The 14,456-nt window shown below is 39.9% G+C and overlaps 1 protein-coding gene across 2 annotated transcripts in view; it reads left to right on the top strand.

Moving 5' to 3' along the window:
- The window catches only part of hcn2b (hyperpolarization activated cyclic nucleotide-gated potassium channel 2b), a 44,893-nt gene that overhangs the window by 4,517 nt on the left and 25,920 nt on the right, over positions 1–14,456 (top strand). For both annotated transcript variants that reach the window (XR_006054302.1, XM_005920735.3), the window contains exons 3-4: positions 3,261–3,422; positions 12,927–13,145. Coding sequence is in view for 1 of the 2 variants with exons in the window: in XM_005920735.3 (XP_005920797.1) it covers positions 3,261–3,422; positions 12,927–13,145 (381 nt within the window). In the remaining variant the exon portion in view is untranslated. The remainder of the gene's footprint in view (positions 1–3,260; positions 3,423–12,926; positions 13,146–14,456) is intronic.

Here is a 14,456-nt window from a genome sequence, read left to right as displayed (position 1 = left end):
AAAAATGTTTTGTTGCAGCATTTCAACCAATTAAGGCATCAAACAGCTGCAACCACATGCTGAAAGACTTGCTAATGCAAACCCCCTTGCATCTCTAATTGCATCAGGAAATAATGTTCTAGAGAAAAGTGCATTATCATCCATCATATGGCCCCATTTTGCATAAACACAGCATTCCACAGCTTGGACTGTGTGTGTGCTTCTTTGTGCTTCCTTATTTGGCCTAAACAAGCATCTTCCAATCAAATGAGTGTCCCCTCACTCTGAAAATAACCACTGCTCTTCTGATTACACAGTGGTAATTTGGGTTTAACGAAAACCCTAATTACTCATTCAAACACAGACGCGTACACACACACACACACAGACACACACACACGCGAGTGCTCCTTTGCTTCAACTCGGCCCTGCCCTGATCCTCTTAGTTCAGCTGAGCTCTGCTCTGCTCTGCCTGATCCAAACGGGGGGAACTGTTTGCCTCTTCTGCCCAGCTCAGCTCAGCTCAGCTTAAGTCCGCTCGCTGCAGCACTGTTTCCTAAAAGCTTGTCTTAGTATTGTGATGATTTCACCATATAGATCTATTGAAGGCCAGTACAGAGGTGAGGTGAGCACTGGGTAACAGTCGTGCTAAAAAACCATTTATTTGGAATGATCTCAGAATAAATCGCTTATGCATCTATGTTGGTGATACAGAAGCAGAGAAAAACAATTTGCTGAAGCAGGAAGCTTGCGTTGATGCCTTTTTCATGAGCTCGACAATGATGGGGAATGGACAAGAGCAAATGCACAAGCATCAGGGATGGAAGGATAAAAAGGCTCATATCCATCATACGCACTAGTTTTACTCTAAAAGCATTTTAGCAGTCTGACAGAAAGAAGCAGCAAATAGTTTATCTGTGTTTTTCAGGCTGTGACTTGTAGTCACAGTACTATGCTTTGACCCAGATTGTGGTGTGACAGTGACACATGGCCAGGTGCTGTTCTGGTGTTGGGGGGAACATTAGTCCTAGCTCATTAATCATAATGGGAACGCTTTCTAATCACAGGGCAGGGCCTCACAGCATGTTTCCCTTTCTGCATCTTCTAAATGACCCAAGGCCATTAGCCAATACAGGATATACACAAAATGTGCAAAGAAAGTAGTTTCTTTTGTTGATTTTGATTTAATTACACATGGACCCAAAGCAGGCCTGGGGAAGGGATCAAAACTAAATTACTGTAAAGAGAAAAAATGAATATGTATCAAAAGAGTGAAACAACCAGGTGCTGATGACATTTTAGAACTGGATAAGGAAAATGTGATGTGCAGCATACAGCTGAAATGCTACATATTTCTGAGGAAATTGTTTTGCACATTTTATAAATTACATTTAGGAGGAATTTAAATAAACTTTGATACAATTGCCATTATCCATCCAAACACAAATCATATGAAAAGTCCAAGAGCTATTTAAACTAGGATCATGCACATTAACAACTGGGGTATAACATGTGTCAGTTTTCCATATTCATGTGACTTGTATGTTTAGGACAGCAGGGTCTCTGAGGTGTAGAGATGTGTGACAGCATGCCCTGACCCTGCTGCTCCCAAACTGTAAATTCTAAACAGAAGCGGCTCCTTCATGTCATCACACGCACACACACATACACACACAAACACACACACACAAAGGCCTAGTTCATATTTAAGATGAATTTCTCAAGATCTAATCCCCACATACTTGTAAACCTACCCATACACAAACACACACAAAAACACACACGAACCACGATAATTCGGCCTGGGAGATAGCCAGCCAAGCCATAGTGAGTGGTGTTTACAAGGCTGTGACCACATCACCAGCTCCACGCAAATTAGCCTTCTTACCTGGGGTGAGCAATCTTAAGAAACAGCAGCGAGAGCCTGGCCTGGGCTGCTGATCAAAGCTTCATCAGCATCTAATGAGGTTTTATCATGAATGCACATTGCATGCCCTGTGGTCTCACACCTGGTTATAATGGAGAACCTCAGCCTGGAAATGTGAAGCACGTTTTTTGCTGTTTATAAGTTACTAAAAAACTGGTCAAAGTTATACCATCTGTTATCATAGTTCATTAAATTGTTCAAATTTTATATAACAATAAATTTAGTTGTTAACAGACAAGTTACCTATAAATAAACTGAGATATCAAATCCTAAAGTTCCTCACAGGTCGTCATGTTACCTAAAGCTGCCCTAACAGATATTTGTATATTCGCAAGAGATGAATAACAACCTCTGGTGTGAAAGGTTCCTGTATAAGTGTGAAACTCACAAAAAAAACTTTCTCCAAACTTCCTTTCAGTTTGCAAGAACATGGGCAGCTTAACTAGACTTTGGGCTGCGTGCCATGGAGGGAGAGAGTGAGAGAGATGTTTAATAACAGAGATGTTTCATTGTCAACCAACTTATCAACAGAAAATTTATAAATATAATGTTAATAATATTAATAACAATACAAATATCTGGCGAACGATTCCCTGCCAGACAGATATATTGAGTGATAGATAGCATGTGGTATGAAAGATTGCCTGTATGCTTCCTTGTGGCAGCAGAGCTCAATCAGTTTGTTAGAGAAGTTGCTTTGCTACCTGCCCAGTAAGTGTTGCTCATAGTGGGCAGGATTGTCTGTGATGGAGAGCAGTTTGGTCAGTCACCTCTTCTCCATCACAGCTTCAGAAGTGCTATATTTTACTATAATAATTCACTCCCACTGCTCTCACATTACTGTGTTCAGGTAAACCTCTGAGGTTAGCACATAACTAGCATTTAAAACAGGGCTAAATGTGAATATTAATTTGCCAGCGTCAACAAAAAAACTACATATGAAAACTATGTTTTCCTCATTTCTGGAAATTTTACAGCTTGTTAAACTGTACCACGTGCCCAAAATGAATCTGCTAAATTTGCAAGAGTATGATTTATTTTCTTAAAAATATATTATATAATAATTGTCCTACAGAGTGGATCAGGATTTGCAACTGTGCAAATTGTGCACAAGTTAAAGCTATTTTATACAGTCCCCACAGCATCACTGTTGCCAGTGCTATCAGCAGAATGATAACATGCTGGATGTGCTGTTTGTGAGAGCCAATAGAGTAGTGTTTACCATTGTTTTCAACTCTCGCTCAATCGCTATAAACACCAACTTTTCATTCTGCTCACACATCAGTTCTGGCTTCATTCTGGCCTCCTCTCCAAATCTGTAACCCTCACGTCCCATCTCTCCTCCTCCTGACAGATCTTCCACATGACCTATGACCTAGCCAGTGCCGTGGTGCGAATATTCAACCTGATTGGTATGATGCTACTGCTGTGCCACTGGGATGGCTGTCTCCAGTTTCTTGTTCCCATGCTGCAGGACTTTCCATCTGACTGCTGGGTCTCCCTCAACAAGATGGTGGTAAGAAAAAAAATGCTTTTTGTGTATGTTTTTGTGTTCAGTGCGATCATAAGTTAGACAATCACAGGAAAAGTGTTCACTGCACAACTAGCGTGGTGACACAGCTTATTTATTCAGACTGGAGTTGGGAGCTTTTGTTCAGCTTCAATTAACCCCCCACTAGTCAAACCCAGGAGACACGCCAGTGTACGGCAAGTAGGAGGTGGATGAAAGAAAACATGCTGCTGTCACTCAGTTCATATAGCAGCTCATGCAGTAATTTAGGTGTGCTCTTCTTTCTTTGTCCTGTCAAATGTCCTGTCCTCCTTCTGGGTGGCAGGTGGCTTCTAGCTGTCTGTTGGAAGACAGACCATTAGGAGAGGTTTTCACCAAAATTACTGCTGGCATGCATGAGAAAAAATAAATTAATAAAATGAATGCATACATAAATGTAAAAAGAAATTGATAGCTAGTATTGAAACACACTATCTCCTAATCCAACTGGATAATTAATGAAAAGTAATTATTAAAGTTTTGTTCATTTTGGAAAGCACTTATTGTCTAAGCTATAAAACAAAACCTTATAACATTGACTAAAGAACAGCCTCTGTTTGTCTCTATTTTATTTAAATTGCACGATTAATCACAAGTGTGGACAAATAAAGAGGAGAAACACCCAAAAACTACTGTTTGGGTTTTTATCATTTTGAACTTAATCCCTTTATCCAGTCTCACATGTCATTCTGCTTCGGAGATAACAGATTGGAAGGTGGTGAGTGGCAGTGGCCGGAGGCACAGACAAGTCAGAGGATACAAATACCTTTTATCATAAAACTGTATTTCACACACATATATTCACTTTCACACATACAGTATGTTTGTTGGCAAACAGAAGAAGAATTATGGTGGTTTCAAGGAAGCATTAGTGTCAGTGTCAATCCTGTTTGTCCCACAAAAAAAGAGAGAAACATTAGAATTGGTTTAAATATTTTGTATGAAGTACTCAAGGGATATTTTGGATACGGCAGCTGAGATGATAAGCTTAATGAATGGCTGTGACTCTGCGATTTGTACAGTGTGCGTGCAATGTTGTTAACAGAGAGGTGACGATTGGTTTGTGAGCAGCTGTAAGTAAACTGGTGAAGCAGATTGCATGCAAGCGCAGGAGGAAGAGATCTGCTCTAATGGGTGTAAATAGATTGAGTTATAGAGGACAGTTTGCATTGCAGGGGCTCACTACAGGAAGAAAACAGAAAAAATAGTCTTAATCTAATGTGTTAATTGACAGCAATATCAACAGTCCTAGAAACCATCGAATTATCTGACAGAGCTAAAAGACGTCATTGGTTGGCTGCCGGATGCTTATATCTCCACATAACTGTAACTGTCTTGAAACCATTTTTTATGGGGAACATTACATCTTTTGCTCCTTCTCCTAAGGAAGTTCAGCATACCGGATAATTCCTTCTTTATGCTTTTGTCAGGCACTGGCTGACTCTGCTGCAGCTGAGAAATGCTTGATATGCTGGGAGAAAACCTTCTAATTTTGGCACAGAGATTTTTGGCATTCAGTTCCCTGAAATACACTGTGTACTATGGTGCTATGGTGTTTACATGAATAGGTGTGTTCTGTTATGAGTGTGTGTGATCTCTAGGAACAGATGGATCTCACACCAATTGACCCTAGGGGAGATTGCTGTTACTTCTCTGTCACTCCATCCCTTTCTTTCTAGTTTCATCTCTGGCCATCCTATTTCCTCTATCTCTCTTTCTTGAATGTATGAATTTGTATGTATGGAAAATGGCTTTATAAGTTGCTTTTTCAGTGACTCTTTTATCCTTCATGCCCCACTTCTTCTTTCGCTGATATCTCCTTCCTTATACATTCAGTTTTCCAGAGTGACGTGTGTTGTTTAGGGCTTGTGCCTTTTTCCAAGCTCGCTGCCATAATGCCAGCGAGCACACATGTGGGTGTGGCTGCCTGGTGTGCCCTGTCACTGCCATTTCAGGGTAATCAAGGTCACATCTTCTTCAGAGCTGCTTTGAGTGAGAGATCCAGCGTTAAATGATCCTCGTGCCTCCTCGGGCTGACAGGCTGCCTGCCTGCACTGGACATTTATTGGACTCCACCCTGTTTTGCTCTCTGCATCATGCATGCACTTAGGGTTATGGAAATAGGGCAAGAAAGCCATTCCTGAGAAAAACATGGAACTCGTTTCTTCAGTAGCAATTCTTATGTGCATTTTTATGCATGTCCCTTTATATAGATGTGTTGTGTTTGACTGAGATTTGTGTGCATGTGATATATAGTACAGTATAACTAAGTGATAGTCAAAATATCCTCCTTCAGACTGTTTTTTTTCTGCAGTGTATTCATCTCTGCCTCTTAACACTTAATAAGGGAAAAGATACTCCTGCAGCAGACAGTGGTGTTTATTGTAAGTCGACAATCAGGCTCCTGCTGCAGAGTGATCAAGAGACCGGATGATCGTGGTCTGTTATGTAAGTGACTCTCTGTTATGTGAAAGATGACAGGTGGTTTTGTCCCATCTCCCTCGGCCTGATTGGCTGTTATATCAATGGCATTAGAATAAAGACGCTCTTTTCCTCTCGACTTCTTTCTCTGCATCAAAAATGAACTGCGTTTCTTTATAACTGGAGAAGCAGAAGAGCTGCTGTAACTGCAACAGAACACCAATTTGTGAGAACCTATTTATGCATTTGCACTGTATTGAGGCACACAGAGATGCACTTCAAGAAACATTCATGCTTTGGAAGTTGATAACGAGGCCCTCCATTCATTCTGAAGTGACCGAACCGGCAAACAGGCCTGTCAGTGCATATAAAAATAATGGACAGTTACTGTGTGAGGTCTGTGTGTGGAAATGTTGCATATGTGTGTGAATAATAACTGCTGTGTATGACCTGACAGCCACTCTCAGTGCTAATTTGGTACAGATTTTTAAGAAAAGTTAAAGTGGGTGGTGCTATTTACAGCAGGCAATACAACAGAGAGACTTTAAGAAACCAATTGACAAAGTTTAGCTAATTAAATGCATTTTTAAGTCAGAGTGACTGTTGCAGCCCACAGACATGTATTTTTGTTGAAGAGGATTAAAAATTCTTGCAAGGTCAAGTCATGTTGTAGCTAGCTAAAAAAATAGAAAAGGAAAAAACAGCCTCACGGGCTGGTTGGAGCTGCAGTCTTTGTGGGCCAAGTTGCCCCGGTGAAACCAACCCCATTTTATGAAGAAAAGTTGTCTTGTCATTTTTAGCCGTGTAGTAAAAAGCAGTGAATGCTCTTTGCTGCTTTACTTTATAATGAAGGCAAACTTCAAAATAAATACATAAATACAAACCTCAGTGTAACCTGAAGTGTATCCCATAGTTGGTTAGAAATCTAAATGTGGGAGGAAAAGCTTTTGAAATATGCTTAGGATGAGCAATTGTTGGAATACTTATGTTTTTCTGAAACCTATCTGCAAAAAGAGAGATGAATATAAGAAAATTGCACACCAAAATGAGACTGATTGCTCCTTTAATTCAGCTCAGTTTTTAAGATCAGTATAAATAAGTAGAATATGCCTTCTATAGCATCATATTGTACAATGCATGTCAGAGACTGAGAGCTGAGTTAACTAAGAAATCTCATAGGTTTAAGAATGTAGTTCCCTTTGTGGGGTGGGGAAGACAACTGTGGCCCAACCCATTTGTTAGAGTGACTAACCACATTGTCGTCCACAGACTTGTGTTGCTACCATGGCTAAAAAACAAAACAGCAAAGCAAATGTCTCTTAAAAATGTCTCGAAGCCCTGCAGAATTATTCTTCCTCTCCTTTTTATTGTCAGTGTTTAAACAAACGAACTTGAAACGTGTACTTGGTCGAGAACAGAATAGATGCTTTTGGGCTTGACTCATATGGCCACAGCTTGCATCATTAACTAGACAGAATCTCTGGATGCACATGGCTGCACACAAACAGCAGTTGTGAATACTACAGCTGCGTCTCACTTTAGAGACCGGATCCTCCAAATGATACAGCCCACGCAGGTGGGGTTTGTTAGAGGACCCGATGGTCTGACTGAACCCTTATTTTTTTTCAGCAAAGACTCCGTGCGAACTTAAAGTTCTATCAATCACTGTAGTCCACCTGTAATTTGTAACCTCAGAAAACTTAGACTTGCATGGCTAGTTTTTCAGTTTTGCTGAATGCGAATAGATGGCAGCTATGATCTTCTCCCGATCCAATACAATGCAACATTATATCATTTATAGATATATAATACTATATATAATATATATATGATTATATATACAAACATTAATTATATATATTAGATTAAATATTGCTTGCATAGCCAGCAAGTAAGTGGATCATTTTTATCTGTGTGGAGGGTTTTTCATTGTGAATATGATTCTGAATCTCTCCCTCCACATATTTGTCAACGGAGAAATTCCACATAAAGGCTAATAAACCCAAAATCCAATAATAAGAGCTTATTGAGCAGGAAGCTTTGATCCACAGAGGCAAATTCTTCTTACAGATCATTTCAATTGGACATATAATTTACAGGCATTCATTTCACATTCAACAAAGTCAATTAAACAATACACAGGAGTATGACTTCAATAAACCAGACTGAAACATAAAATCTGAATTATTGACACATACAACACAAGCGTTCCTTTAATGGGCTATTCCTATAAATTGTAGCCGTACTAGTAGATGGCTAGTATGGCTTTGGGGGATGTCAGTCCCACCAGTTTGGTTTACACTGAAATATTTCAAGAATGTTCATATGGATTTTAAAAACATTAAAGATACTGAATCATATTTGCTGTGCTTGTCCATCAGCTTTTTACATTTTAACAAAACAAAATTGGTGACGCCAGTTCAATTTTGTGGAATAGCTGCATTTTTCTCCCGGAAACAAAACTTCAGGTTTTAATCTCTGAATATTAAAATAAAATCACAGCATGTAAGTGAAGCAAATAACAGAAAATAAAAAAATACTGCATTTGGTTCACCCTTAGGTGACTTGCCCCACACCTGATGCTGAATGAAAAGCTTGTAGTTTAATTAAGGAAAGAAATTAAATACAATTAGAAATTAAAACCTGTGATTTAGCGTTCATCTGATCTGGCGTCTTCCTCGTTAGTCCATCATTTATCTCTGACACGCTGAAGCTACAGTAGCTTTATGCATGAACACTCTAATCAAACACATTACGCTGTGCTGTTACAGTCAGCGTTCTTAATTAATACTGTTACGCAATTCAAGCAGACACCAAAACATCTTGCAACTTTCTGGACTCATTTGCATTTGAATAATAAATACAAACATGGACCCACTGCTTCTAAATAATGAATCTTTACATTGCTAACAAGCACTTTCATGGAACTTTACATATTAAAGTTCTAAATGCAGGCTCTTTGAAGCAAACCAAACTCCCTCTGTCACTTGCAGACTTTCAGAGAGAGGGACTGCAGTGTGTTTAAGAGATGTTCAGCGCTCATACAGCTGAATAGATGCTGTGAGCCAAACACCTCGTAAACCCAGCCGGGTGTGCCAGCATGCACGTACACCCACTATTCTATAATTACGCCATCGTGCATCATAGATGTCCCATACTCCCTTTGTGCTCTCCTCTAAATGTATTATGTACAATTAGCGATCATCGGCGTTGCTCAGTGAAGACTGATAGCGAATAAAATGAACACAAGCGCTAATTTAATTCGTCCCACCCATCTCACCCCCCACCCTCACATAGGGTGGTATCTCTGTAGAATTAGTTTATTGTGTTATTATGAAGGTTGTAATTTTCAATAGTAACAGACAGCTGTGCACTGTGTCAGTTTTAATCACTTGTTATCACAAACTTGAACACATGCTAACTGCTTGCAGCTGGTCAGTGTGTGTGTTGCTCTCGTCTCAGAGGGTTTTCTTGGTCATGCAGTCACATGCGAGCGAACAGTTCAACACTGAGGATGCCATGATTTTTCACTTTCTTTGTTCTCAAGACTGCAAAATAGCACGCATCACGAAATGCCACCTTTATCTCTAAAGCATCGTATGCCTCAGAATGAGTTTTGCTGTGTGTTTAGAGGACCCACGATGCTTCTCCTAATTTTCTGTTTTCACTGTTACCTAGGAGAATTGTCACGTGTCGGCATATGTACGAGTAAACCCTGTGAGCCAAAACCTCAGGCATACGTTTAACTTTCATAGATTTGTGATCAGGAGTTTACATCCACTCATGATGGGCATGAATGTCAGGGTAATGTTTGGGCTTTTAACAATTTCTTTGAAGTGTTCTTTTTCCAGGATGGAATAATTGAACAGCATTCATCTTTAATGACTAAAAAAAATGAATCTGGTGCACAAGTCAGACAGTTTTGGTAGCCATCAACAAGTTCTGGCATAAATCTAGCTGGATATTTGAGCACCCCTCTTGACTGAATTGACAGGGTTCATTCTTTGGTCGGTTTCCTGGCACTGATCCGGGTTTTAAGGATAATCCACAAGTTTTCATTAGGGTTGAGGTCGGGGCTTTGGAGAGATCATTCCAGAAGGTGGATGAGCCATTTTTAAACAACTGCAGATTTCAACATCATCAGTTTACACACAGCAAAACTGTGTATTTGTTTGTTTACCTCCCTCTGTTTTGTCTTTCAGGCGTTGTCTGTCGTTACAAATGCAGCAGTCGGAGACACTGCATGTCTGATTGCTTCATCCCCGACTTTTTTCCCCACCCCCATACTTCTTCTTCTTCTGTTCCTCCACTTTCTTCTCCTATCTTTAGCCAATGTGGCCTTCACTTGTGTTGTTTACATATACCATTCTAATGTCACAGCAAACTCAGGGTCAGTTGTAGTCTCGAGTGGCACCTGGTGCGGTCTTCTGCTGCATTAGCCTCTCTGCTTCAAGGTTTGACATGTTTTTATAATGAGTGGTAGTTTAAGTTACATTTACCTTCCTGTAATGTGGCCATTCTCCTCTGTCCTATGACATAAATAAGGGTTTTTGTTCAGCGACCCACTGCTCACTGTATAACTCATTTTTTTCAGATGATTCTGTATAAACCTTATTGTTGGTTATGATTGAAAATACCACTAAATCAGCGCTTTCTGAAATACTTCTGGTATTGCCTGTCTGGCACCAATAGCCATGCCACATGTAAATTCCATTTGATGACTTAACGCTAACCAACAATTATGCATATACATCCTACGTTTGTGCTTATGTCATGTACTTGTGTGACAATCAGATCAGAAACAGAAAGCTTACCTGCAACATGAGCCATGACGTCGCCCAAATCATTTCTGGGAACACGGCATGCGCTAATTTACACCTGGGCTTTCAGTAACAGCCACGTGGCCATAATGAAAGACAGTCAGGGTATTGCATCTTCCACCCATAGATGAGTTATACTCTCACCCCTTGTGCTTGTACCAAGATAGTAACATAAAAAACTACTGCCAGTGACTGTAAATTTATAGTAATGATGTCTTATAAATGTCACAATAGCATGCAGCAGTAGTAGATAAGCTATTTTATCATCAGGAGTTGTGGTATAGATCAAAAAGAAACAGGCTAGGGGCAATGTCATGATTTTATAGAATGTGCTCATGAACTGATGTAACCCAGGAGTATGAATGGATGACTTTGTAATTACTTATTGTATACAGTATCTTTTATACAAATAGTGTTTATTTATATGTTTTTATTAGTTTTTTGAGCACTTTGTATCATTAAAAAAATTGTAATATCATTCAATGTCAATATCAATATATTTATATTGCGGTGAAGCTCTGTCGGTTGAAATACAGTGTGTACTGTATATTAATGTACACATGTATTTGACTATAGGAGAATAAGCTGGAAACAGGCAGATACATGCAGCTGACTGAAAGAGGGTGTTTATTTCAACACCTTGGGGCTCCCTGCTCCTGCTGCTTATTCACCAGCAATGTGGCCCACATGCTGATGGCCACTCCACGTCTGTTCGCCACCTGTGGCAGTCAGGGAGACTTATGCTTAATTTATGCTAGCCTGGTTGTGTCCATTTGCAGAGGTATTTGCCTATGAAGCGCTTACAAGAGGGGTTTTCAGCAACTGCAACCGAGCTCCTGTGCAGTCCTCCAAAACCCCTTGAAACGGATGATGCTGTGTTGCAGTCAAATGCTGATTGGTTGAGAAGTGAGCAGAGGGAAGGGAGCAAAAGGAGAAACCATCAGGGATGAAATTAAAAAATCTGTATTTACAGCACAGACAGTCGCTGCAGTGGACACTTTTTATTGTTCCCAACACTTGATTTCACTTTGATGGACCAACAGAACAAAACATAGCAGACAAGTTGTAGCATATATATGTGACACTGGGGGCAGTCACTGCAGGAAGATGACCAGTCTGCTCACAGACTGTCAATGGACTGCCTACACACTACCTCCATAATTTGTCAATTAGTCTCAAACTCTGCACTTACATATATTCTCAGGGTTTGCAGATAATATTTGTTATCTTAATGTGCTTAATGATTAATGTTTACAAATTAAAGTAAAGGAAGTATTGTAGTTGGAAGGTGGTATTGTGTAGAAATAACAAAGCTGACATAGTGATGGTTCTTAGAACTGCTGCTTTTAGTATTTTGCATCAGATTATACAGCTCTGTTTATTTCCCTAAACAAAATCAGCAGGCCGAGTGACACAAGGGCACAAGAGTTTCTGGTAAACCCCATCCCTTGAGACCAAGTGCCTTTGAAATTTCATCTTCTTTATTTGCATTCCTCCAAATCACCTTTAAAATGCTAAATTATAAAGACCTGACAGCATTCCTTCTCCAGTACATCCTTTTTTACCTCTTCCAAAACTAGCAGAACTTGAATCTTAAATTTAATGCAAATGCCAGAGAAAAATATGTGTAGTCAATCAGTGGCTGACAGGTTGAGGAGCCGCAGAAGAAACACACATACACACACATACTGTGGTACATGTGTGTATGTGTGAGAATACAACCATTTGAGGGGAGGATGTGAGGTTCAGTAGTGCCTGTGGAGGGCTTTCTAATGAACCCTAAGGTAGAATGAGTGTGCCAGAACCAATCAAAGACACACTGGAGTAGGTAGATGTACGAGCTCCTCATTAACCAAACACTGTGTTTCCATCTTCTTCTGCGTAGCCAAGGTGAGAGGATGTTTTTCAACGATGATGATTGGGCTAAACCTGAAACAATCACCACACACGGAACCACAGACCACAGGAATGTCTTACTCTTTAGATGACTCATTCTTTAATTCACCCTCTCTTGCATCAGTCTAATGTGTATGAACAGTATATCTTCAGCAAAGAAGATAAGAAGAGAGTTTCAGGTGTCAAAGCCAAAGCATGAAACCAAAAATATGAAAGTGGAAGTTATTCTAGGATCTTGATTTCTCTTATTTCTTTCCAATCTCTTCAATATTTTTTTCTTTAACTTATATTTTGTTTACTAAACTGATTCTTACCCTCATATCTCTTTCTACAGAACGACACATGGAGCGAGCTGTACTCCTTTGCCCTCTTTAAAGCCATGAGCCACATGCTGTGCATTGGATATGGAAGACAAGCCCCAGAGAGCATGTCGGACATCTGGCTGACCATGCTCAGTATGATTGTAGGAGCCACCTGCTATGCCATGTTCATCGGCCATGCCACCGCACTCATCCAGTCACTTGACTCATCTAGACGTCAGTACCAAGAAAAGGTAGGGCTCTGACTCACCGTTGGTGTATCACCATTTAAAAAAGGAAAATCTGGAATTCAGGTGAAGCAGACATGTTTGGGACAGTTAGTTAAAGCTGGTATTAATATTAATATTTTAACAAAAGTATTATTTTCTTGTTTGTAATGCCTCTGTTTAATTACTGCACGAAAGGTGAGACACTAGATTTTTTACTCATGTGTGGATGGAGACGCAAAAGTGAGATAAAAATGCATATTGTAGTCCTAGGATAGACAAATGTTTCCCAGGGCGTTTGCCAAATCAGCTTGGTGATGATATATAATGAAGATTCTGACCCCCCTCAAAACAACTACTTTTTTGCGAGTTCACAAAATAATTGTTTTGCTTTTTATTTCCCTTGATATTCGATCTGAGGCATCGTATTTTCAGGACTTTAAAACATTTTATTTTATGTCTTTTAAAATCAATAATCCTCAAACCACACTATCTGCACTCATCTTTGGAACAGTTTCTCCCTTCTGAGGAAATAATCTGCCTGAGAACAGTGGACTGTGTTTTTGTGGATTATCCTGGATTACTGGGACCCCTTTTCTGGAAAGGATTGCTGATGATATTTTTTTTCTTAAATTCAATTTATCCCAGGTGTTAGCAACACAAGCAAAATTTAATTTAGTTCCACTTTACCAGTGTGGTAAATCTAACAGAATAACTGAGTTAGCAAGTTGTACTGCAAGCGATACTGTAATTTTTAGTATTTTGTTGAAATAAACAACAAAAAATAAGGGGGTTGAGTTTATCACAGTCTATCTTTAGCTCACTGGTGGCATAGATCAGGGGGTCCCTCTGTTCCTTTCTGATCTCATAAGGAGACTCCAAAAAGAAATAAAAATTCACAGTTTGTGCCTTACAACAACATGGATAAGGTTATCACATACTAATGAACAGAGATGGGTCGCTCATTTGGCTCCAACCTATTTTGATAGGAACAGCTTCTGCTCTATCAGTTCGATATTCATGGGTTCAGCTCACTGGGCTTCAGCCAGTCTGTCGTCTCTGTACAACAGCAGATCAAAGCTTTAGGTCTCTGCAGACCATGGAGGGGAGCTTGCTCCTGCTTTTTCTTAATTAATGGTGACAGTGTTATTGGTGCTCTGTGTCTTGTTAGTTTCCTTAGATACTGGGTGATGTGAAGATGTCTCATGCTATCTGATCTCATACGGATCCATACAGATATGATAAATATGGGGTGGCTGTAGCTCAGGTGGCAGAGCAGGTCAGCCACTAATCAGAAGGTCGGTGGTTCGATCCCAGGCTGCCTCCTGGCTGCATGCC

Source organism: Haplochromis burtoni, unplaced genomic scaffold (assembly GCF_018398535.1).
Source record: "Haplochromis burtoni strain Fernald_Lab_line unplaced genomic scaffold, NCSU_Asbu1 Contig_42, whole genome shotgun sequence".
In the NCBI taxonomy this organism is placed as follows: Eukaryota; Metazoa; Chordata; class Actinopteri; order Cichliformes; family Cichlidae; genus Haplochromis; species Haplochromis burtoni.
Note: the sequence above shows the minus strand (reverse complement) of the source record. Positions and strands in the feature narration are given on the sequence as shown.